Source organism: Aquarana catesbeiana, linkage group LG03 (genome assembly GCF_042186555.1).
Source record: "Aquarana catesbeiana isolate 2022-GZ linkage group LG03, ASM4218655v1, whole genome shotgun sequence".
In the NCBI taxonomy this organism is placed as follows: Eukaryota; Metazoa; Chordata; class Amphibia; order Anura; family Ranidae; genus Aquarana; species Aquarana catesbeiana.
In genome coordinates, this window is record NC_133326.1 from 196,824,718 (window position 1) to 196,852,179 (window position 27,462).

The following is a 27,462-nucleotide window of genomic DNA, read 5'->3' on the forward strand; positions in this document are numbered from 1 at the left end:
AACACAGTCTAATATGCTACTTCAGAACAGTGTTGCAAAGAGGGAGTTATATAAGGAAAAGATGTTTGTATATTCTGTACAAAGCATTTTTATAAATTCATAAGTGAACAAGTATGTATAGTTTCTAATCATAAACATAGCAAACAATTAATGTAGCATTTTCAAGTATGACTATCCAGGCAAAACAGAATTCCAGGTTTTTGTTTTTGCTATGGAAACACTCCTCTGATTTTCTTTTAATACACATCCATCACAGTTTTCATATCATAAAAGCGACAAAGGAATAGTGATATGTGCTTGAAATAACAGCAGAAAACGGATTCTGTGATGTGTGTAAAGATTATATTTGTGCATTTCAGTTGTCAACTAAAAAAAAAATTTAGGTCAGGATAGATGTAACATTTTTCATGATTTGGCAGCACTAGTTGTGGAATAAAGTATACATGACTTTTAAAGTAAATCTGTGCTTTGCTTTATTACCCCCCCCCCCCTCCTTATGCTTAGTGATTGTCTCACTGCTGTCACATGGGTCAAAGAGACCATCCTATGTCCTGGGTAAGCTCTGACTAGACTCTGAGCTTACAAAGGAACTTCCTTTTCTTAGTTCCAGAGACTGAATGGAACAAGTGCAAAGTAAAAGTAAGGAAAAAATATGTGCTGCTCATGAGGGCAGCACTAAAGTGAACCTGTTGCCTTGCTCATAGTAAAAAAAAATAGATCTAATTTCTATTTCAGAGACATGAATGGGCACAATAAAGCCCAGTTGAAAGTCCAACTAATTCTGTATATCAGGTCTTTACAGAGATAGAAGAGTATATGATTCCAAGCACAATATAAAGATGTAATGTGGCAATAAGGATTATATTTGAGGTGTTGACTGTTGGGATTTCATTTTAATATGGTTAGGTAAGACTGATACATAACACAGAGTTGGGTCATGTTTTATTTATATAATGCTACTAAGAAATGAGAGGACACTATATCAGACAGGTGTTTATCATGCAATGAATGTATAGAGGTTTTCCATTTTGCAGCTCCTGCAAGAGAAGGTCTATACATTTTGCCTTGGTAAACAAAAGAAACCTAGCTGAGGAAGCTGAGTGTTCTATCTGAAGGTACATTATGTGGCCTAAAGTTTGTAGACACTATATGAGCTAGATATCCCATTTCAAAATAATGGACATTCGTATAAAGTTGTCCTCCGCCACCCTCCTTTGCAGCTGTAACAGACTCCGCTCTTCTGGGAAAGATTTCCAGAAAATTTTGGAGTGTGGCTGTGGGAATTTGTGCCCATTTAGCCAAAAAATCAGTGTTCTAATTGTTTACAAAGGTGCTTAGTAGGTTGAGACCACTCAAGTTCCTTCATCAAACTATGTCTTTATAAACATGGCTAAAGGGTCACAGTTCTGCTGAAAGTGAAAAGAACTGTTGTCACATGCTTGGAATCGCACAATTGTCTAAAATGTTTTTGTATGCTGTAGCAGTACCCTTCACTGTACATACATGAACTAAATAATTTGGAGGGTGTCCACATACAGTGGGGACGGAAAGTATTCAGACCCCCTTAAATTTTTCACTCTTTGTTATATTGCAGCCATTTGCTAAAATCATTTAAGTTCATTTTTGTCCTCATTAATGTACACACAGCACCCCATATTGACAGAAAAACACAGAATTGTTGACATTTTTGCAGATTTATTAAAAAAGAAAAACTGAAATATCACATGGTCCCTTAAGTATTCAGACCCTTTGCTGTGACACTCATATATTTAACTCAGGTGTTGTCCATTTGTTCTGATCATCCTTGAGATGGTTCTACACCTTCATTTGAGTCCAGCTGTGTTTGATTATACTGATTGGACTTGATTAGGAAAGCCATACACCTGTCTATATAAGACCTTACAGCTCACAGTGCATGTCAGAGCAAATGAGAATCATGAGGTCAAAGGAACTGCCTGAAGAGCTCAGAGACAGAATTGTGGCAAGGCACAGATCTGGCCAAGGTTACAAAAACAAATAAAATTCTGCTGCACTTAAGGTTCCTAAGAGCACAGTGGCCTCCATAATCCTTAAATGGAAGACGTTTGGGACGACCAGAACCCTTTCTAGAACTGAGCTATCGGGGGAGAAGAGCCTTGGTGAGAGAGGTAAAGAAGAACCCAAAGATCACTGTGGCTGAGCTCCAGAGATGCAGTCGGGAGATGGGAGAAAGTTGTAGAAAGTCGACCATCACTGCAGCCCTCCACCAGTCGGGGCTTTATGGCAGAGTGGCACGACGGAAGCCTCTTCTCAGTGCAAGACGCATGAAAGCCCTTATGGAGTTTGCTAAAAAAACACCTGAAGGACTCCAAGATGGTGAGAAATAAGAAGGTTTACCTTCCAACAATGACCCTAAGCACACAGCTAAAATAACGAAGGAGTGGCTTCACAACAACTCCGTGACTGTTCTTGAATGGCCCAGCCAGAGCCCTGACTTAAACCCAATTGAGCATCTCTGGAGAGACCTAAAAATGGCTGCCCACCAAGGTTTACCATTCAACCTGACAGAACTGGAGAGGATCTGCAAGGAGGAATGGCAGAGGATCCCCAAATCCAGGTGTGAAAAACTTGTTGCATCTTTCCAAAAAGACTCATGGCTGTATTCGATCAAAAGGGTGCTTCTACTAAATACTGAGCAAAGGGTGTGAATACTCAGGACCATGTGATATTTCAGTTTTTCTTTTTTAATAAATCTGCAAAAATGTCAACAATTCTGTGTTTTTCTGTCAATATGGGGTGCTGTGTGTACATTAATGAGGAAAATAATGAACTGATTTTAGCAAATGGCTGCAATATAACAAAGAGTGAAAAATGTAAGGGGGTCTGAATGCTCCCCCTGTACATTTGGCATATAGGGGTTAATTTACTAAAGGCAAATCCACTTTGCACTACAAGTGCACTTGAAAGTGCAATCCCTGTACATCTGAGGGGAACATGCAAGGAAAATAAAAAACAGCATTTTACTTGTACATGATTGGATGATAAAATCAGCAGAGCTTCCTCTAATTTCAGATCTACCCCTCAGATCTAAAGTGACTGTACTTCCAAGTGCACTTGCAGTGCATTTGTAGTGCAAAGTGGATTGCCTTTAGTAAATCAACCCCATAGTGTATCTAAAAAAATATTGTCCTAAATGGCAGCTTCCTTATAACTGTAATGCCCCGTACACACGGTCGGACTTTCCGACGGAATATGTGCGAATATGTGTGATCGGAGCTTGTTGACGGAAATTCCGACCGTGTGTGTGCTCCATCGGACTTTTTCCATCGGAATTTCCGACACACAAAGTTTGAGAGCAGGCTATAAAATTTTGGACAATTCCGACGGACAAAGTGCCACGCATGCTCAGAATAAATTAAGAGACGAAAGCTATTGGCTACTGCCCCGTTTATAGTCCCGACGTACGTGTTTTACGTCACCGCGTTCAGAACGATCGGATTTTCCGCCAACTTTGTGCGACCGTGTGTATGCAAAACAAGTTTGAGCCAACATCCTTTGGAAAGAATCCATGGATTTTGTTGTTGCGGTGTCCGATCAATGTCCGACCGTGTGTACAGGGCATTACAATGAAAGCTTGATATTATTCATGTATAAATGAGTTAGTTTAGTAATCCCTTATTTCCTATTTTGAGTATTCAGTAAGTCCTAAAGATGAGATATAAGTATGGATTTTTTCCACAAATACATCTTTATAATTATGACAGAGAAATCTGCTTTTTTTGGCAACTGGCCAGACTGACGTTGCTAGTTTGTGAAGAGGTAGGAGATTAGTGCAAGGATAAAGGTTGGGTTTATAGTATAGCTAAAGAATGATTTATACCAGTAACCTGAATTAAATGATCTGAACTGAATAAATTTGAGCCCACAACCAGTGAATACAAATATATTAGCTAGCTATATAATACATTTGTTCATCAGAATGGGTCAAGTACATTTATTTCTGTCTGCACAGTTTCCTTTGTATGGTCTAATAATGACTATACATTCCCTATTAGGATTGTTCTTAAGTGAAAATCGTAATTTTGCCTAAATAAATATCTCATATATATATATATCACATTTTGGAGGTTTGGCTTTTAAACAGTAGACTGGATACAGTAATTGCAATTTTGTACAGGTAATGTGAAGGCACAAGTAGACATAAGTCATAAGGTTCTATTTTTTTCTGTTCTGGTGTTAGCTCACATTACTTTTATAGCAGGGGAGAATATTTTTTTAGAAGAAAACGAACAGCAGGGTGCTGAGGTCAAATAAAAAACACTTTACAAAAATAAGCAGCACACTTAGACCCCTTTCACACTGGGGTGATTTCCAGATGCTTTAGCACTAGAAATAGCCACTGCTAAGCGCCTGAAAATGGCCTCTCATTCATTTCAGTGTGCCTTTTCACACGGGGAGGCGCGCTTGCAGGACGGGAAAAAAAAAGTCCTGCAAGCAGCATCTTTGGGGCGGGTTGGGAGCGCTGTATACGTTGTTCCCAAAACGCCCCTGCCCATTGGAATGAACGGGCAGTGCCTTAAAAGCATTTTGAAAGCGCAGCAAAACGGTAGTTTTTAACCCCTTTTTTGGGGTTAAAAGTGCCCCGCTAGCGGCCGAAAGTGGAGCAAAAGCGCCCCTTAAATGGCGGTAAAGCACAGCTTGAAAAGCGGTAAAGTGCCGCTAAGACGAGAGGCATTTTACAGGGAACACAGCTGCGGCCCCAGTGTGAAAGGGGTCTTACATTGAAGTTAGCAAATGACTTTGAAAAATAGGGCAAAGTCCCTGAGAATGTGTCATGCACACTAATATCCATACTTTGAGCTGGCTGGCTCCCTGTCATCCTCGGTCTCAGTTTGCTGTTTGCTCTGTTTGGTCAGTGATGCCTACAGCCACACACTGATTACAGCTGCTTGGTCTGAGGTGTTCCCTATCCCTGCTGTTTCATGCTAACTTTAATGTAAGTGTTGAAGCCTTTAAAACTATGGTTAAAAAAAACATAGAAAATGGGCAATTAGTAGAAGCAAGGCTATATCAAGTGAGACCATGATGTTTTCTAAAATCATGGTTAAAAACAACATTTAGTTCATTTTTCTTTGTGTTTTGAGACAACAGGACAATATAACCATACTGGTTATGATGAAAAGGATCTAAAGGAATCAGACCTCCTAATGAATCCCTGCATAGCACTGTAAATTCTTCTTAGAACAGAAGGTCTTCGCATTAAAGTGGTTCTAAAGGCAGAAGTTTTTTTTTATCTTATGCATTCTATGCATTAAGACAAAAAACCTTCTGTGTGCAGCAGCCCCCCTCAGCCCTCTAATACTTATCTCTGCCAGCGATGTTGCACAAGACCTGAGGCTGTCCCGGACTCTCCCTCCTGATTGGCTGAGACACAGCAGTGGGCACAATTGGCTCCCGCTGCTGTCAAAGTCAATGAGCCAATGAGGAGAGAGGGGGGCAGGGCCGAGCCGTGGCTCCATGTCTGAATAGACGCACAGAACAGCAGCTTGGCTGCCCTCATAGCAAGCTGCTTGCGTTAGGGGGCAGTTGGCAGAAGGGAGGGGCCAGGAGCACCTGTGAGGGACCCGAGAAGGAGGAGGATCTGGACTGATCTGTGCAAAACCATTACACAGAGCAAGTAAGTATAACATGTTTGTTATTTTTTAACAAAAAAAAAAAAAAGACTTTAATATCACTTTAACCAAATAATAAAATAATTGTCTTGCACTGCTTGCACCTATTCTTTTCTCAGAAGCCCAACACTCACATGTAATTCACACAATACACCAATATTACTACTCATGTTATGAGGGTGATTTACTAAAACTGGTGCACACAGAATCTGGTGCAGCTGTGCATAGTATTCAATCAGCTTCTGACTCCAGCTTGTTCAATTAAGCTTTGACAGTGAGACCCAGAAGCTGATTGGTTACTATGCGCAGTTGCACCAGATTCTGTGTAAATCTCCACTATTACCTCCTCCCTAACTATATACGCTAATTAAAATTATACCTACATATACAAAACAAATCATCACATTAAAGTAAATTAATCTCTTTTTTTAATAATGATTTTTAATAATAATATAAGGTGTTCTGTGCCCATAATACTTTACTTAATTACTAAGGTAATTTACTACTTAATTACAAATTACAAAGTGCAATAGTGTTTTTCCAAGCAAATAATCCACAATATCAATCAGTGTATATATGTGAAGATTTTAATCCGGTTAGTTAAGTTAAGATAGTTGGGAAGGAGATATACCGCTGCACTTATCTGGGTAATTGAGTACTAAAAAAATTCACATATCTCATTCCATCACATATCCCAAAAAAGTGTGTTTATTCCCCATTTCAGGACAGTGGACAGAGCCATGCAAATCATTACTTTATGTTCTTTCAACCAGATGCACATCCAAAACTACTGAAGGATAGTTCAAATGTACCCTAATATTACAGAACCATTTATACCAAACTGCATACAGGCTTTTTGGCCATCATTAGTGCAGTGTATGGGAACTGTGGGCTCTATGGAGTTTTGAGACTAGAAAGCCTGTTTGTCTTAAGGCAGTGCAAAGTTCAAAATCCCTTGTAGAAAAAACGTTAAAGATATAGATGTATTCTGAATGGTCGTTATGGGCTACTGTATGTTACACTTTCTTTGTTAAATAAAACAAATAAAAAATCTCTAAAGTAAGGAGATTAAAGTACCAAATAGCCCTCCATTTAGTAGTATTATGGTAGGGGGCATCTTAAAACATGAAAATTAAAAGCTTTATTGTCCCCATTTCTGACCAATGTTAAAGCCACCAGGGTAGTAGATGGAACCACTACCAGCAGGCTTGTCGAGAAGAGGACTTTAGTCTAAAGCCTCGTATACACGCTTAGATTTTCGGACAATCGAACATTTTTTGTGGCATGTTAGTCTCATGTCAAAAGTGAAGATGTTACTCACAATACGAAAATTTTCATACGACAGAATACAATGTCAGAATTGACATAATGTGTTGAATAGTTTTGTATGTATTCTTTCATTTCTGAGCATGCGTAGTCTTGCTCTTACAATTTTTTTTCATACGAAAACCGTACTTTCATGAAATGAAAATTGGACGTTGAGTTCACATCTGACAAAAATGTTATAGTCTGCACATCTAGCTTTTGTCTGACGAAAAAGCGAAATCGGATGTCAAAAGCAATCTGAAAATTATCAGAAACAACACATTTTTTCATCCGATTTTTTTTTTTATCGTGTGTACGGGCCTTTACCTTACTTCAATAATACTTGTCTCTTTCCCTTTTATATAATGTTTCCCAGTGCTTAGTAGGAAGTGAACTGCTTTCATGACCTTCATAGTGTCTTAGTGTCATCTGTCATAGTGACGTACGTTCAAAATTCTATGAACACTACATGTAAATCCTACCTATATTGTGGAATCTATATCTACCAGATGCACCTGCAGCTAACATAGACATTTTGATTTTCTACATAGTCCTTCAAGTTGTACCTTTAGGTCTTAGACTGTAGATCAAATTTTTTGCCATGTACACAACCCCTCCAAGACATGCAGCATCTAATAGGGACATTGCGCTCTCAGAAATGGCCACTGGAGCCTAGTAAATGGTTAAAATAAACCCGTCATATCTGACTTGAACTAAAGCCTACATGCAAACAAATAATATTTCTAAGAGGGGCTTGCCCATAGGCCCCCTGACTGTGTGAACGTATGTAAAGCAAAAGTATATACAACTGATTATGGTAAATTTCACTAAACAGTTTTAAATTCATGTATGTAAAAATGTAACTTAACTCAACCCATGTAGATACCAATGATAAAATAGGAAAAGGAATTGTGAGTGCGGTATGTCATCTTGAAAGCTTTACAGCTATTGTTTCCTTTAAATTGGCAAGGTCTTCCTACAGTCTTCATGCGGACATATTAATGGAAGGTCTCAAATGCATTCAGGATTGTTTTGTAGCTGTTTTCCAAAGCTTATATTTAGAGTAATTGTTCTTTCTTTTTCGTGTAGATATGCGGCCTCTGTAAAGGATGGCTCCCAGTACTTTGTTCTGCTGATTATTACAGATGGAGTTATCTCTGACATGGCTCAGACAAAGGAGGCAATAGTCAATGTAAGTGAACTGCTTTTCATGCAGCTCTGGTAGTTTCCCATTTAGACTGAAATCACCTGCTGTCTTGGAATGCTCGCTTGAATTGCTGCTTTTAAAGGAACAATCCATGCTTTAACATGCAAGCTGCTTTTCGGATATAACAGTATTCATTCAAGGCAATTACCTGGATGAATGGAAAATGTGTTCTATATACATTTTATCAACTAATTTGAAGTTCCACTATGGAATTTGAAGTCCCACTATGCAGGTTATAAAGTATCACAATTTATAAAAATGTTATTATGAAATGTCATGGTGCTAGGCATGAAAATAACGTTCTAGTGTGTTATATGTTTATATCCTGTAGTGAATATTGCATTATTCTTATTATAAAGGTGTTGTAGTTGGTACGTTGGTCAGATGTGCTAACTTTAGCACCCAAGGCCAACTAACATTCGTTTTCTGTTCTCTGAAGACTCACAGGGGTGATAATTAGTGTTGTTCTACACCCAAAGCATTCTGTTTTTTCAGTAATCCAGTCATTCTACTATCCTGATCACATCTATGAAAATTAAACCATATACAGATTTTTCAATGGTTAAAAGATTAAAAGGAAGCCTGTACTGAAAAACTGTGTAGGCTTTCTAACTTCTATTGCCTTAGGCTTTGTTCACACAGGCTTTGGGTTGTATTAGGGCAGTGTGTTCAGCAAGCTCCTAACAGCCTTGATGAAGCCTTTAAAACTGAACTATACTCACCTCCACTGCACCTCTGCAGTGTCCTGGAGTGTCAACTCAACTATATCTAGTGTTCCCAACATATTACATTAATAGAGCACCTCAACAATTATCCAAATCCATAAAGCTGAAGTTGCTATGCTTGAAATGTTTCAAGCAGCAGGAAAACAAGGAGTGAATCCACTTGGATGCTCCCTCACTGGCTGCTGACATCTTTGTCCAGCCTGTTTCAGGGTGCCAATCTTCAGCCATTTTGATTGGCCGGCCCTAGGTGACATCACTGTGCATTCATGGGAGTTCATTTACCTCGACAGGTGCCAAAACTGAATGTATGCTGCATGTGCAGCTCAGTGTGCAGTGTGGACAGGAAGGTAAGGACCTTTAATACAGAAGAGACATAGTATGTCTCTTCTGTGTTAACAAAACTACCTGTTAACATTTTTTTTTTATTTCTGCTTTAAAGAAAACTTCAGTTTCAGTTTGGAAATGTTAAACACAGGTCTGATATCACTTTAAACAAGCTTTCAGCAGGCTTTTAACAATTTCAAGTAGTAATGAAGCCTCCTGCAGCCTGCAAGCAGCTTGTTTAAGGTGACAGACAACACTTTTAAGATCTGAGTTTACCATTCAGAAAGCTGCCGCTGAATGATGATTTACAGGCTTCAGCAAAGCTTGCCAGAATTCTACAAATGCTTTGTAAAAGGTTGCTGTACATACTGCTCTTATACAAGCTGAACCCTCGTGTGAACAAAATCTTTGTCATGCTGATCCAATCACTTTAATAAGGTCTGATTCTTTTTCTTGGAATAGCATTTTTTAGAAATGTCCCCGTTCTTATTTTTCTCATGTTCATTAATATTATCTTTTAGAAAATGCATAAAAACTGTTTGAAAATTATAGTAACTTACAACATAATTGTCAACATTCAAAAAAATTCCAAATTATAGTAACTTACAACATAATTGTCAATAATCAAGAAAATTCCTCCCAGATATGATAGAAATTTCAAATTGAGTAAAACAAATCAGTGCAAAATTGCATGTCTGGCTGTTATTAGACAGATAACTGATCAATGCAATTGCATTATGATCTGGAAGTGCAGAAACTGTACATTGGTGTTTGGCTTTCTCTTTTACAAGCTCCATGCATGTTGTGAAAAACATATTTTTCTTGTCTAGAAATTAGACAATTTGGCAACTATGGCCCCATTTAACTGTAACTGATACTGGAGTGTGATAGTGGTGGGGGTGAGAAGGGGAGAACTTCCTGCTCAGGAAGTAATTGGTGAGGGGGTCGCTAAACTCCAAATAATATACTACTTAATTGAAGGATCCATTAAGGCATCTGTAAATATAGGTGCACACTACTTGACTATAATATACTGTAAATGTAGCTAAATATAGCTAAGAAGAGCAATCTGATCAACATTTCTCAGTTACTAAAATGTAAATACACTTATAAGTTATTAGATTTATTAAAATCATTGTTTAAAGTTCAGCTGTAAATGTCTATGCAGTAAATTAGTAGAATTCCAGGCTAAACCTTACTAATCTTAAACATGCTCCTTACCCCATCCTATCACCTACAGTATGTTGATTAACCTGTGTTAGAAAGATGTACAGTACTGTATATACTTACCTATTTTTACCCAAGCCAGTCCAATCAGGTGATGCCCTGTGTCAGCCATTGCTGGTTACAAGGGAGAGGAGGGAGCGCTTATCAACAGCTGGTAAAACCTGGAGTGGTGACATCACCCATAGGCTCCTATGGCCCATCTGTTGTCAGTGCTTCCTCCTCTCCTCTGCAGCCATTGCTGGCTGACACAGGGGAACCAGATCACGTGACTGGATCAGAGCGGGCTCAAAATTGGTAAGTATATACTTCTTTCCTACAGACATTAATCAGCATAGGTGTTAGGAGGGGGAGGGGACATTATTAAGACTAGTTAGGTTTATCCTGGAATTCTTCTTTGGGGTATTTTGTGTCCCTACAGTTGTTCCCTGCTCCCTTTGCATCCTTTTAACTGCAGAATGTGTGTGCTAAAACGTTACTGTTTGTGCTCTAATAGATTACAAGCAGTGCATGACAACATATCCCATTATTTCTTTTGCTTGACTGGTTGGTCTCTTCCCAAGCCCCTTGTAAACATCTTTAGTGTCATATTTCTTTGACAGCTCTCCCCTCTCCATCTGTCTTGTGAGATAGTAGGATGCTGACCCAGTAGTTGTTTGTGGTTTTAACCACGTCCACCACATACACTGGTGCTACAACAACCAGAGGAATGTGTCAGCAATGTTTTTTTTTAAATCAAATAAAGTTTATTGAAAAAATACATAGCAATTTAGCCAGACACAGTAACTTTTCAGCCAATACATGCCAGTACAGTAGTTATATCAGATAACAGATATTATGTATCATATGAATTTACATATTAGAACAGTAGGCTGTATGAGTACAATTCCAATTATTATGACAATAATGTCTAAATTTCCAATTCCATACAATAGCAATCTGGACTGTGTGTCTCGTATCATAAGGAGTATTATAAACTAGCACATGTAACGATAACCATATGTATACGGAGTTTAAGAACAGTAAACCATATTTAGATGGAAAGCAATACAATGTATCATTACTCCTTCCTATGCTTTTTTAATTGTTCACCATGATGCCTCTATGGACGATTATTTTGCGAATGTTAATTGACACATTCATCTTAGCAATTTCTCCCTTAACTGAACAATTACATCTGCAATAGTCTATCTTTCACCAATTGGGCTGGGCCTAACCCCGGAGTGTCCAGCCAAGGTTGCCACATTGAGTAGAATTTCTTGAGGACATTTCTGTGTTGGTAGGCGATTTTTTTTTCCCTTATCAACATATTATTTACTAGTTCTATCCATCATTCTCCCGTCGGTACCCTCGGGGTTATCCAAAGCCTCTCAATTGCCTTGCGTGCTAAGTATAACAAACGCAGCACTGCCTTATGGCCATTTGGTGAGAGTGAAGGTATCTCCAAGGCCCCGAGGAGGCAAATAACTGGGTCAGTCAGAATTGGGAATTGAAATACTTGAGAGATAGTGGATAAGACATATTGTTTTGGACATTTCCACAACATGTGTAGTAAATCTCCTTCCTGTCTGCTACATTTTGGACATATTGGGGAATCCCGGAGCCCCCATTTATATAATTTAGTAGATGTCCTGTACACTCTGTGTAGTAAGAATAGATGTGACAATCTATGTGATGTTGAGACAGATACCAGTGGGGCAGAAGCTAGACACATCTCCCATGTTTCTCCATCAATAGGGCCTAGGGTCTTTTCCCCACCCTTTTCTACAGGGCAACTTAGAGGCATCATGTGTTGAATGTAGTAATCTAGTGTTTATTCTTGAGATCGTACCTTTCCTGTCTCCTGTCAGCATAACATCTGCCATCAGGGGGTGTGCCACTGATGTAAGAGAAGATACCCTAGTTTCACTTTGTATGGCATGCCTAAGTTGTAGATATTGATAGAACTGTGTTCTAGGTATGGCAAATTTGTCTTGTAAATCCTTGAAGGATTTAAATATAGTATCACTGAACAACTGAGGGATATACTGCACACCCATCATTTCCCAATGATGAAAATCTTTAAGTTTATTCAGTTCTTTGTAATATTTGTTTTTCCATATTGGTGTGAATAAACAAGGGCCTCTGATTTTTAGAGCAGATCTGATCCCCACAGAGTGTTCAGTAGCACTATCGTGGGGAAAGTTTGCGCAATATGTGTAAACCCTGAATCTAAATGAGATAGGGCTGAGAATAAGGAGCCCTCGGGCACCAATAGGGACCTAATGGGATCATCAACATCATTATTTCCCATATTGCCCAGGTGTTGGATCTGGGATGCCACAAAATAAAATCTAGCATGTGGAACTGCTAGGCCACCTTGATCTTTGACTAATTGTAATGTATGTAGACTGATCCGAGCAGGTTTGTTACCCCAAATGAGGTCCCTGAATTGAGCATCTATTTGAGTAAACCATTTATGAGGGATCCATATGGGTGTATTATGAAATACATATGAAAGTTGTGGGGCCCATACCATTTTTATTAGATTTGCCCTCCCCGTAGCCGATAATGGTAATTTCACCCAAGTAGAGCATTTATGTGTAAGCAATATTGGTTGATGCAGTCCTATAGTAATACATTATGCAATTTTCTTTCTTTTAACCATGGGTTAAATGAAAAAAAAATTGCCCGATTCCACCATCATCACAGTCAGTCTTGATGGGGGGAATCCCTCCCACTGTGCTATTGTATTATGACAGTGGGAGAATTCCCTCCCATCATATGAGCTCTAAATTTAACGCAAAACGTGTCACCTTTTAATGCTCCTGTGATGTCATTTTAATGTTTCAATAACGATACCAAGGAGTGCAGCAATATTCCGGATTTGTGCATGTTACTTTCCCAGCCATCAAAATACAATGATCACTGTTGGTGCCAACGGCCACCGGCATTGATCGAACAAATAAAAAGACAGGCTGATTGTACTAAAGTTGATTGATAGATCGACTTCAGTACAACCAGCCTGCCCATAGATGGATTGAGATTCCACTGGTTCCGTCTGTGGAGGGCCTTAATGTTGATTGCTGAGGATGCTATCAGCAGGCATGTGGGATGGGTCTGTGCTGCCCCCACAGCCACACAACAAAGACTGCCTTTTAAAGGAAACCTGAACTGGGGGAACACGTAGGCCATCATTTTTGATCTCTCCTTCTAAAAATGCTATTTTATCATTCAGTGGTCCACTGCTGTTTGCATCACTGACCTTTTGGAGGGGTATGCAAATCAGCAGCTCAGACTTTGTTCTGACTTCACTTTCTGCATGCTAGAAATTATTATAGCCTGAGACAGACAGATTACTAGTATTTTCAGAAGGAGGTCAGCATTGGCAGCTCAAATGTTTCCCTAAGTTCAGGTATAACTGACGTACTCCCTACCTCTGCAACATTCAGCTATACTTGTAGCCTTCATCCTGCCCAGTAGTCAAGCTGAACCATCAGGTGCCAGGGGACGCACTACAGAAGAGTAGCCATATCAACCCCCAACCCACCCATACAGTATGTAGGTAATCATCAGGAATTCTAACATGTAGCTCCCTTTACCTTTATGTGACCATACATAAAAGATTTTGAGTGCTGCTTTAAGTGCCAAATAAAAAACCTCTATGACTTGGTGGGCGGGAAGAAACACATCAGAAGTCATCTTTCACTTTCTTACAGTTGGGCTGCCTTTCTCGGTGTGCTGTGTTTTATTAGTCCCTTTACCGTGCATAAAAGTGGCCATTACAATAATTGGTATAAACTGCCATTTAACAATAGTGAATTACCTAATAGTTTGAATCCTATAATCATGTACAACAACAAAGGTTTCTGCTTTATATCCCTGCCATTGCAAAGTGTTGTCTTCCTGTTTATCCAGAGAAAGGTGAAGCAGGCAATGTTTTAGTGGTATCCTCGTTTAAGTGTTACGAAACCCAGGACCCTGCATTCACTATATCTGGTCTCCCACAGTACACAGAACATGGAAATGCAATTATTTTAGTAAATATAAACTGCTAAATACCTTTTCTCATCAGCTGTATATAGCAGTCTTGTAGGAGGAGTTTTCATACTACTCTGACTGTCCTATCAGGCTGCAGGACCCCTGACCCCCTGTCTGGAGAGTGCTGATTGGCCCTGTGCGCCCTCCAAAGAAAAGAAAAAACTCTCTAGCAATACACCCCAAACTGAGCATGTGCACAATGACTCCAAAGGCTCTGTCTTATCAGGAGATGGTTTGGGGACAGTGGACGAAGGGGAGGATCAGGGAAGACGGGATCAAACCACCTTTTTACACAGTGCAGAGGATTAACCCCTTAGGTTCCACAGTGAGTTTAACAGTGCTTTACTGCATATACAGACTGATTTCACTGTCCTGGGTTTAGTAACACTTTAAATGAAACCAATAAATTCCAAGAACTGCATGCTGGAAGCAATATGACAGGTATGAAGGAGCTGCCTTGAAAGAGCGTGCGCTTTACAGGAGAAATGTTCATTGGCTGCTTTTGTTTTAATTGTTATTAGCCTTTGGATTTTATGACTAAATAAATAGTAATATACCGTGAGTGCCTTGTACTTGGTTTTCTTGGATATCTGTATGAAGGTACTTTCCCTCTTGTTCTAGTACAGGGATTTGCAATTAGTAGACCTCCAGCTGTTGCAGAACTACAAGTCCCATGAGGCATAGCAAGACTCTGACAGCCACAAGCATGACACCCAGAGGCAGAGGCATGATGGGACTTGTAGTTTTGCAACAGCTGGAGGTCTGCTAATGTCATATCCCTGTTCTAGTGGATCAGAAAGGCCCTTTAATTTGTATCTACCTCCTAAACGTGTATTCTTATTTATAAATGAACCTCCGAATTACAATAAGTATACAATGGGGGTTATTTACTAAAGCTGGAGCATGTGAAATCTAGTGCAGCTTTGCAAAGAAACCAATCAGCTTCCAGGTTTGATTGCCAAAACATAATTGAACAAGTTAGAAGATAATTGGCTACCATGCACAGCTGCAAAAGATTCTGAGTGCACCAGTTTTAGTAAATCTCCCCCAGTATGTATGATATTATTTATGTATGAATTTTCTGAATACAATAAGTATATGCTTTCCACGTACAGTATGTTTCAGTTAATTTGTTGTTTTACAGCAATAGGAAATTATTATGATATAATATGATGCAGTGTGTTGATATTTGCTCCAGTCCCCTGTGGTATGCAGAAGCAGGAGGTCATCTGTGTACCCCAATATAACTGTCTGCTTTGACATTTTGAACATTGTTTAGCTCTAGGCTGACTGTCTGAATTATTTTTACAAATTTAGCAGATGTTATGTGCTTGCTGAAAGGAAGATGAACCTAAAATATTTATGGTTATATGAATAAAAATAGCTGTTCTCATGATGTAGGGCTTTGTGCTGTGTGCAAAAATGCTCATTTTATTTAAAGCAATGTACGAATATGTCTATTGCAGGGGACACTGCTGCTTGTGAATTTGCCATGGCCATTACTGTATATTGGGTAGACTATAAATTATATTTAATCCTTTTAGTAAGCTACAATGGATACTCTTTTAAATTGAATCAGTGGTTGCAGGAAAATTACATAGCACTTGGCTAAAAGCATATAATTTGTGTCACTGATGCTTTCAACTAATATAAGTAGCCAACTCTTGGAATTTCAGAAGTCTGAGTAGTTCCATATCCTCATGTTTTCCCAAGAATTTTATGCTTGCAGTGCTTTCTGTTGTGAAAAAAAACAATCTGCTTCATTAGGCATCAGAAGAAATCAAGAAGTTGTAGATAAGGTTTTATTGCTTTGCGTCTAGTTACACATACAGTGTACTTGGGACAAAAGAAAGAAAAGATGCAAGACTTTGTAGGTGCTTATTAAACAGAGCCCTATACCAAAATCACTTAAAACCATAATATTTATTAAATCACAAGGATAAGGATAGAAACATGAATACATCCAAATATTATCATCTGTCTGGAGTAGATGACATTGCTTTTTAGTTACGTTGCTGTTTCCACGCTTTTATTTCAACATGTTTCGCCATAGAGGCTTCTTCAGGAAAGGGCAGGGTATAATAACTACTGAACAAATGAAAAAACATATATCAGAAAACTACACATTCCCTGTTTATATATTTATGCAATCTGTGCTATCTTTCTGTGTGCAGGTTCATAAGTAAAGATGCAAGTCTGTAATATAGAAAAAGTTCCAATATTTCTAGACTGGATATAAGCTATTTTAACTTGTTATATCAGTTCAGCCTTAAAGCGAACCTGTGCTATGCCCAAAATTTGAAATCAAATTAAAATTTTAAACACAAGAAAAATACATACAACATGTGCACTAAAATACATTTATGAAAATAGTGGCAGGAAATTACTTCATCATCCCATGGATTCAAAATACAATACACCAAAATGCTCCACAGTGCTTGCTCAATATACTAAAATCCAAATAAAATGCACTGCAATGTGCATTAAAACACATATTCTAGCTAACACAGGGGAGGGTGTTCATTTTTTTCCCCCCAAAATGTATTATTAGGATGATGTTTCAGTATGTAACACAGTAAGGCTGATGACGCACTCTGAATCTGCCACTAGCGATTTTGACACTGATAATTTTTCAAAATCACCAGTGGCTGGATTGCTAAGAGGCTGCCTGTTTTTCCCTTTGAATTTCTCGCTCTGTAGCTTAGGCAGCAACATGTATCTCCCACCCCAACCTTTGTGATTCAGCAGCATTTGGGCTAGCAATATCTTGCTGTGTTTGTCCAAAGGGAGCGATTCCACGGAGACAGACAAGAAATCTTTTTAGCAATCCTGCCACTGGTGATTGTGGCAGAATCACTCATATCATCAGCCTAGTATGAGAAAAAAGGGTAAGTATGTCTGTGACTAAGTAGGAGCTTCTGCAATAACGAACACCTGTGATGAAGAAAAGGGGAGTGTCAGGGGCTACTCCAAAATAATGCCCCGTGGCAACAGAGATTGGTATGGACTATCTCAGTACCCAGGGAATGGACAAGGTAAGTATAAAATTATTAATTTATTGAAAGGACCAAAAATTGAAAAACATTTAATACAACGATATATAAAATAGTTATTGCATACTATTACAAATAGTACAAACAAACGATATGAACCCCACAATATAGTGGGAAAACAAAAGATGTAGGTCCAAGCGTGATCCTCAACATGTTTCGTGAAAAAATTTGCTTCTTCAGGAGTGGTTGACCTTAAACATCTATAAAGAGATACAATCTTATAGTTATATAGTCACATATAGTGAAAAAAAGGTACAATTTACATCAATATGAATGATCTGGTAATTTGGAGTGTTCTAGTCGGGTATGGCTTACCAATGGGGACCCAAAAGAAGGGTAACGGGCGGCACAATTTGAGGCACCCTGACTGGGCAACCCCCTGGCCGGACACGGGAGGCACTGAAAGATGCAATAGCTAAAATCAAAAGTATATTTGAAAATATATGTAAGAATTATGCATATGTGGAAAACACCTGTGTAGATAAATGATAGTAAATAAGGTTAAACTGTGTTCACTTAAATAGCCAATCATGTGCAAGGGAAATTTAAAAAACAATTGATGTTTGCTAGCACATGCTTGCCTAATTGAAGTTAGCAGAACTTCATCTTGTTTACAAAACTCAGTGAACGGTCTCTTTTTCTTTAGTAAGTCAACACCAGTGACTTTAACCTCTCAGAAAACCTATTGAAGAGCTAGGGTTTTCTACAAACAAAAAAGTGAAACCTATGAAACGGCAAAACTTACTTCATTCCCTTATTTATATGTTGTAAGGCCTGTTTTACACAGGCTTCAGCTTGTACAAGAGCAGTGTAAACAGTAAGCTTTTATAAAATGATCAGCAAGTTTCTGCCAAGGTTTCGGCAAGCTGCAAGCAGCTTTCCCCAAGCCTTTAAAATGTCCTTCAGCTCCTGTTTGGAAATATTATACATGGATCTTAATGGGAGAGCTGATTGTCACTTTAAACAAGCTGGTAGGAGGCTTCCGCAGGCTTTCAAGGAGCTTCAAGTAGTGCTGAAGCCTGCTAGCAGCTTGTTTAAAGTGGCTTTCACCACTCCCATCAGGATCTGCGTTCAGCATTTACAAACTGAAGATGAATACTTTAAAAGCTTCAATAAAGCTTGCTGAAAGCTCTGCACATGCTTTGTATTCGCACTGCTCTTATACAAGATGAAACCTATGTGAAATAGTGGATCGCTTCCTATTTATTTGACATTTAGAAGGTACATTATTTATTAATGTGTTTTTGCTATTCAAAGAACATTGCTTTCAACAGCATAGCGTATATCTAGTGTACTTTTGGAGTTTCTATGATTTTTGGCAGGTGATATCTTTGTCTTGAGCATGAAACTACAGTAATGACACCCTTTTTATTAGTGGTATATCTATTTCTTGCATTGAAGAGCTTTTGAGAGTAAAATAACTTGTCAAGTATAACATCTTCCCACACTATTTTAGGGCAGTCTTACCTTTAAAGTGGTTCTAAAGCCTTAAAGTTTTTCACCTCTATGCAGTAACCACTTGCCGACCGCCGCACGACTATATACGTCGGCAGAATGGCACGGGCAGGCAAAAGGACGTGTATGTACGTCCTTGCCTGCCCGCGGGTGGGGGGTCCGATCGGACCCCCCCCCGGTGCCTGCGGCGGTCGGCAAATCTTCCCCGGCGATCGGAGGTGAGGGGGAGGCCATCCATTCGTGGCCCCCCCCTCGCGATCGCTCTCAGCCAATGGGATCATTTCCCTGCCTCTGTATTGTACACAGAGGCAGAGGAAATGATGTCATCTCTCCTCGGCTCGGTATTTTCCGTTCCGGGCCGAGGAGAGAAGACTGCAATATAAGTGCACCAACACACTACACACAGTAGAACATGCCAGGCACACAAAACACCCCGATCCCCCCCCCGATCGCCCCCCGATCCCCCCCCAATCACCCCCCCCCCTGTCACAAACTGACACCAAGCAGGTTTTTTTTTTTTTTTTTTTTTTTTTTTCTGATTACTGTATTGGTGTCAGTTTGTGACAGTTACAGTGTCAGGGCAGTGAGTGTTAGGCCCCCTGTAGGTCTAGGGTACCCCCCTAACCCCCCTAATAAAGTTTTAACCCCTTGATCACCCCCTGTCACCAGTGTCGCTAAGCGATCATTTTTCTGATCGCTGTATTAGTGTCGCTGGTGACGCTAGTTAGTGAGGTAAATATTTAGGTTCGCCGTCAGCGTTTTATAGCGACAGGGACCCCCATATACTACCGAATAAATGTTTTAACCCCTTGATTGCCCCCTAGTTAACCCTTTCACCACTGATCACCGTATAAGTGTTACGGGTGACGCTGGTTAGTTTGTTTATTTTTTATAGTGTCAGGGCACCCGCCGTTTATTACCGAATAAAGATTTAGCCCCCTGATCACCCGACGGTGATATGCGTCGCCCCAGGCAGCGTCAGATTAGCGCCAGTACCGCTAACACCCACGCACGCAGCATACGCCTCCCTTAGTGGTATAGTATCTGTACAGATCAATATCTGATCCGATCAGATCTATACTAGCGTCCCCAGCAGTTTAGGGTTCCCAAAAACACAGTGTTAGCGGGATCAGCCCAGATACCCGCTAGCACCTGCATTTTGCCCCTCGGCCCAGCCCACCCAAGTGCAGTATCGATCGATTACTGTCACTTACAAAACACTAAACGCATAACTGCAGCGTTCGCAGAGTCAGGCCTGATCCCTGCGATCGCTAACAGTTTTTTTGGTAGCATTTTGGTGAAATGGCAAGCACCAGCCCCAGGCAGCGTCAGGTTAGTGCCAGTCCAGCTAACACCCACGCACGCACCGTACACCTCCCTTAGTGGTATAGTATCTGAACGCATCAATATCTGATCCGATCAGATCTATACTAGCGTCCCCAGCAGTTTAGGGTTCCCAAAAACGCAGTGTTAGCGGGATCAACCCAGATACCTGCTAGCACCTGTGTTTTGCCCCTCCGCCCGGCCCAGCCCAGCCCACCCAAGTGCAGTATCGATCGATCACTGTCACTTACAAAACACTAAACGCATAACTGCAGCGTTCGCAGAGTCAGGCCTGATCCCTGCGATCGTTAACAGTTTTTTTTGGTAGCGTTTTGGTGAACTGGCAAGCACCAGCCCCAGGCAGCGTCAGGTTAGTGCCAGTAGCGCTAACACCCACGCACGCACCGTACACCTCCCTTAGTGGTATAGTATCTGAACTGATCAATATCTGATCCGATCAGATCTATACTGGCGTCCCCAGCAGTTTAGGGTTCCCAAAAACGCAGTGTCAGCGGGATCAGCCCAGATACCTGCTAGCACCTGCGTTTTGCCCCTCCGCCCGGCCCAGCCCAGCCCACCCAAGTGCAGTATCGATCGATCACTGTCACTTACAAAACACTAAATGCATAACTGCAGCGTTCGCAGAGTCAGGCCTGATCCCTGCGATCGTTAACAGTTTTTTTGGTAGCGTTTTGGTGAACTGGCAAGCGCCAGCGGCCTAGTGTATACCCCGGTCGTAGTCAAACCAGCACTGCAGTAACACTTGGTGACGTGGCGAGTCCCATAAGTGCAGTTCAAGCTGGTGAGGTGTCAAGCACAAATAGTGTCCCGCTGCCACCAAAAAGACAAACACAGGCCCGTCATGCCCATAGTGCCCTTCCTGCTGCATTCGCCAATCCTAATTGGGAACCCACCACTTCTGCAGCGCCCGTACTTCCCCCATTCACATCCCCAACCAAATGCAGTCGGCTGCATGAGAGGCATTTTTATGTCCTCCCGAGTACCCCTACCCAACGAACCCCCCCAAAAAAGATGTTGTGTCTGCAGCAAGCGCGGATATAGGCGTGACACCCGCTATTATTGTCCCTCCTGTCCTGACAATCCTGGTCTTTGCATTGGTGAATGTTTTGAACGCTACCATTCACTAGTTGAGTATTAGCGTAGAGTACAGCATTGCACAGACTAGGCACACTTTCACAGGGTCTCCCAAGATGCCATCGCATTTTGAGAGACCCGAACCTGGAACCGGTTACAGTTATAAAAGTTACAGTTACAAAAAAAGTGTAAAAAAAAAAAAAAAAAAAAAAAAACACAAACAAAAATATAAAATAAAAAATAATAGTTGTAGTTTTATTGTTCTCTCTCTATTCTCTCTCTCACTCTCTATTCTCTCTATTGTTCTGCTCTTTTTTACTGTATTCTATTCTGCAATGTTTTATTGTTATTATGTTTTATCATGTTTGCTTTTCAGGTCTGCAATTTTTTATACTTTACCGTTTACTGTGCTTTATTGTTAACCATATTTTTGTCTTCAGGTACAGCATTCACGACTTTGAGTGGTTATACCAGAATGATGCCTGCAGGTTTAGGTATCATCTTGGTATCATTCTTTTCAGCCAGCGGTCGGCTTTCATGTAAAAGCAATCCTAGCGGCTAATTAGCCTCTAGACTGCTTTTACAAGCAGTGGGAGAGAATGCCCCCCCCCCACCGTCTTCCGTGTTTTTCTCTGGCTCTCCTGTCTCAACAGGGAACCTGAGAATGCAGCCGGTGATTCAACCAGCTGACCATAGAGCTGATCAGAGACCAGAGTGGCTCCAAACATCTCTATGGCCTAAGAAACCGGAAGCTACGAGCATTTTATGACTTAGATTTCGCCGGATGTAAATAGCGCCATTGGGAAATTGGGAAAGCATTTTATCATACCGATCTTGGTGTGGTCAGATGCTTTGAGGGCAGAGGAGAAATCTAGGGTCTAATAGACCCCAATTTTTTCAAAAAAGAGTACCTGTCACTACCTATTGCTATCATAGGGGATATTTACATTCCCTGAGATAACAATAAAAATGATTAAAAAAAAAAAAAAAATGAAAGGAACAGTTTTAAAATAAGATAAAAAAGCAAAAAAATAATAAAGAAAAAAAAAAAAAAAAAAAAAGCACCCCTGTCCCCCCTGCTCTCGCGCTAAGGCGAACGCAAGCGTCGGTCTGGCGTCAAATGTAAACAGCAATTGCACCATGCATGTGAGGTATCACCGCGACGGTCAGATCGAGGGCAGTAATTTTAGCAGTAGACCTCCTCTGTAAATCTAAAGTGGTAACCTGTAAAGGCTTTTAAAGGCTTTTAAAAATGTATTTATTTTGTTGTCACTGCACGTTTGTGCGCAATTGTAAAGCATGTCATGTTTGGTATCCATGTACTCGGCCTAAGATCATCTTTTTTATTTCATCAAACATTTGGGCAATATAGTGTGTTTTAGTGCATTAAAATGTAAAAAAGTGTGTTTTTTCCCCAAAAAATGCGTTTGAAAAATCGCTGCGCAAATACTGTGTGAAAAAAAAAAATAAAACACCCACCATTTTAATCTGTAGGGCATTTGCTTTAAAAAAAAATATATAATGTGTGGGGGTTCAAAGTAATTTTCTTGCAAAAAAAAATAATTTTTTCATGTAATCAAAAAGTGTCAGAAAGGGCTTTGTCTTCAAGTGGTTAGAAGAGTGGGTGATGTGTGACATAAGCTTCTAAATGTTGTGCATAAAATGCCAGGACAGTTCAAACCCCCCCAAATGACCCCATTTTGGAAAGTAGACACCCCAAGCTATTTGCTGAGAGGCATGTCGAGTCCATGGAATATTTTATATTGTGACACAAGTTGCGGGAAAGAGACAAATTATTATTTTTTTTTTTTTTTTTTGCACAAAGTTGTCACTAAATTATATATTGCTCAAACATGCCATGGGAATATGTGAAATTACACCCCAAAATACATTCTGTTGCTTCTCCTGAGTACGGGGATACCACATGTGTGAGACTTTTTGGGAGCCTAGCCACGTATGGGACCCTGAAAACCAAGCACCGCCTTCAGGCTTTCTAAGGGCGTAAATTTTTGATTTCACTCTTCACTGCCTATCACAGTCTCGGAGGCCATGGAATGCCCAGGTGGCACAAACCCCCCCCCAAATGACCCCATTTTGGAAAGTAGACACCCCAAGCTATTTGCTGAGAGGTATAGTGAGTATTTTGCAGACCTCACTTTTTGTCACAAAGTTTTGAAAATTAAAAAAAGAAAAAAAAAATTTTTTTTTTTGTCTTTCTTCATTTTCAAAAACAAATGAGAGCTGCAAAATACTCACCATGCCTCTCAGCAAATAGCTTGGGGTGTCTACTTTCCAAAATGGGGTCATTTGGGGGGGGTTTGTGCCACCTGGGCATTCCATGGCCTCCGAAACTGTGATAGGCAGTGAAGAGTGAAATCAAAAATGTACACCCTTAGAAATCCTGAAGGCGGTGATTGGTTTTCGGGGTCCCGTACGCGGCTAGGCTCCTAAAAAGTCCCACACATGTGGTATCCCCGTACTCAAGAGAAGCAGCAGAATGTATTTTGGGGTGCAATTCCACATATGCCCATGACCTGTGTGAGCAATATATCATTTAGTGACAACTTTGTGCAAAAAAAAAAAAAAAAAATAAATAAATTGTCACTTTCCTGCAACTTGTGTCAAAATATAAAATATTCCATGGACTCAACATGCCTCTCAGCAAATAGCTTGGGGTGTCTACTTTCCAAAATGGGGTCATTTGGGGGGGGTTTGTGCCATCTGGGCATTTTATGGCCTTCAAAACTGTGATAGGTAGTGAGGAGTAAAATCAAAAATGTACGCCCTTAGAAATCCTGAAGGCAGTGATTGGTTTTCGGGGCCCCGTATGCGGCTAGGCTCCCAAAAAGTCCCACACATGTGGTATCCCCATACTCAGGAGAAGCAGCTAAATGTATTTTGGGGTGCAATTCCACATATGCCCATGGCCTGTGTGAGCAATATATCATTTAGTGACAACTTTTTGTAATTTTTTTTTTTTTTTTTCATTATTTAATCACTTGGGACAAAAAAAATGAATATTCAATGGGCTCAACATGCCTCTCAGCAATTTCCTTGGGGTGTCTACTTTCCAAAATGGGGTCATTTGTGGGGGTTTTGTACTGCCCTGTCATTTTAGCACCTCAAGAAATGACATAGGCAGTCATAAATTAAAGACTGTGTAAATTCCAGAAAATGTACCCTAGTTTGTAGGTGCTATAACTTTTGCGCAAACCAATAAATATACACTTATTGACATTTTTTTTACCAAAGACATGTGGCCAAATACATTTTGGCCTAAATGTATGACTAAAATTGAGTTTATTGGATTTTTTTTAGAACAAAAAGTAGAAAATATCATTTTTTTTCAAAATTTTCGGTCTTTTTCCGTGTATAGCGCAAAAAATAAAAACGGCAGAGGTGATCAAATACCATCAAAAGAAAGCTCTATTTGTGGGAAGAAAAGGACGCAAATTTCGTTTGGTTACAGCATTGCATGACCGCGCAATTAGCAGTTAAAGCGACGCAGTGCCAAATTGTAAAAAGTGCTCTGGTCAGGAAGGGGGTAAATCCTTCCGGGGCTGAAGTGGGTAAAGTGGATGTAAACCCGATTTTTTTTTTTTTATGTCATAATGTAGAGTATAAGATATTTGAGCCCAGTCTTGCCATAAAGAGTTAATCCATCTCTGAGCAATCCTCTTTTATTGTTCGGTGAGATAAATCTTGACAAACAGAGAAAAACTTTGTCAAATCCTCCCCCTTGCTGGGAGTGACAGGTGATTTACATCTCGTGCACTAGCCTAAGACACAGGCATTGTTTTTTAATTCCCTCCCCCACTCCTTTCTTCAGCAGCTCTGCAAGGATTGGCTGTTCCACACCTCAGCATGATTTGGCATGCTGAAGTCATGTGGTTACTTTCCTGTCTTTTCACTGGATGTTAGAGATCATAGCAGAAGTTCAGCAGAAGTTCAGTGTTAGAAATACACAGAGAAAATGCATATTGACAAGGGGAGTGTAGAGGTGGGTGGGGAATCTACTGACATCACGACTCCACCCACCGAGCTCCAGACAACAGATCCACCCACAGAATCTGCAGTTTTTTGGGTCTAATAACAGACAGAGGGGAGACATTTGACAGGTAAAAGGTACATGCAGGAGGCGTGTATATCCTTATAGATAACCCCTATGGCAGTAGTTTAGAAAGGATGACATTGGGTTTACATCCACTTTAAGGTGAAAAACCTTTTGTGCTGCAGCTGCCCCCCAGACCCGTCCTTTTTCTTACCTAAGCCAGATCCAATCCAGCCATGTGCACGAGAGCAGCAGCTCCAGCTGCAGTCACCCACCTCATTGGACAGATTAAAAGTAGCAGGAGCCATTGGCTCCTGATGCTGTCAATCAAATCCTGTGACGCGGGGGTGGGGCCAAATCCCTCTGTCTGTGTCAATGGACGCAGCAGTGGGACTCGGGAGCGAGCCCACACGGGTGCCCCCAGGGAAAGCGTTTTTCCGTGGGGATGCCCGATGAAGAGGAGGGGCCTGGAGTGCCAGCGGAGGACCCCAGAAGAAGAGTATTGGGGCTGCTCTGTGCAAAACCATTGCACAGAGCAGGTAAGTATAGGTGTGTTTGTTATTTTTATTTTTAAAAAAGGAAGGTTTATAACCACTTTCATATTGTGGTGTCGTAATTTAAAAAATAATTTCTTTGACACATCATAATATGTTTTATGATCTTGAATTGTGTCTATTGTTAACAGGTATAGATAAGCAGAATTATTTCTACTATTTTTTGGCAGGAAAAAATATACATTTATCACGTTCTATTAGCTGTATTTATTTAATGCTAAACTTAAGAATAAATGTCTTTTCTTTTAAAGGCTTCAAAACTTTCAATGTCCATTATCATTGTTGGAGTGGGACCTGCAGAATTTGATGGTGAGTGTCTCACATACTGTATGTTCATACATTAAGCTGCATTCATTGCTTTGGGAAGAAAACGCCAAGTATTGAACCCTGAAGGGATGCTCAGTAAAAGCAGAAAACTATAGATCAGAGTACTTCAGCTTTTTTCTCCTTTAGTTTGTTGACTGTGTGATGGAAGTGAAGTTCAAGTGTTGGACCTTATGAACACTTTAATTTAGCACCATTTGGTTTTACTAAAAACTTTTAGGTGTGCAAGCCCTCAAGAAAATAATACTTGGATGGGCTGTATTTCAAATGTATAATTAATCTGTTATTGGAAAAATGTATTACCAGTTATTTTATTACAGCCAGCTGGGCAGCACATTGAAATGACGCAGAAGTAAAAAAACAAAAAAACAAAAAACACAAGCACTGCAATGAATTATAACACACGATCACCCCTCACAGCAGTACACAATCATGCGCTATACGTTGCCAACCCATATATTGATTCACTTAACTTAGGATTTCAGTTGTGCCTCAATGCTGCTTCTGTTGCATTCACTATTGATAACAAAGTGTACAGCTTTGTTGCGTGTTCTATAAGATGATTTTTGGCAGTGACAACAAAAGGGCTCTCATCCCTGCCAACTGTGATTGCATTTGCTTTATTTTATGTGCTTTGGATGCTTTAGCCTCTAAATGGTAAAACACACAGACATTGGTAATATAATCTAAATAATTGAACAGCCATACTCCTGGGCTTCGTTACAACAGTGTTAAGATTTTCAATTATGCTCTGTAATGAAAATATATCATTTAAAACCAAACAAAAACCTTGTTTACAGGTCACTTTTCTTTTTACAAAGGCTTATTTTTGCAAAAAGCAAATATGCAATTTATAGACAATGTAGCAGAGTTTTGGCCACAAACTCCTTTTCCCCTTAATAATCAATAAGCAGAGAATATAAAGTAAAAAAAAACAATACATTTTAAATTTGAACTCCTGCCTGGGAAACGCTGTATGATAAATACGCATCATCTGCTACAGAACAATGAAATATCAAAGGCCACCAATACATACTCATTGTTTACCTAGTGTTTTGCTGATTTTTTTTTTAAGTTTTCATTTTGATTTTTCCATCCATGCAGCTATGAATGTATGTGCAATGGATTAAAAGCATAGGTGTAACATATTA

General features: G+C 40.0%; 1 protein-coding gene across 1 annotated transcript in view; it reads left to right on the top strand.

Moving 5' to 3' along the window:
- CPNE8 (copine 8) overlaps positions 1-27,462 on the top strand; it is a 442,845-nt gene that overhangs the window by 407,345 nt on the left and 8,038 nt on the right. Inside the window, exons 17-18 of the mRNA XM_073619694.1 lie at positions 8,046-8,148; positions 26,239-26,296. Coding sequence (XP_073475795.1) covers positions 8,046-8,148; positions 26,239-26,296 — 161 coding nt within the window. The remainder of the gene's footprint in view (positions 1-8,045; positions 8,149-26,238; positions 26,297-27,462) is intronic.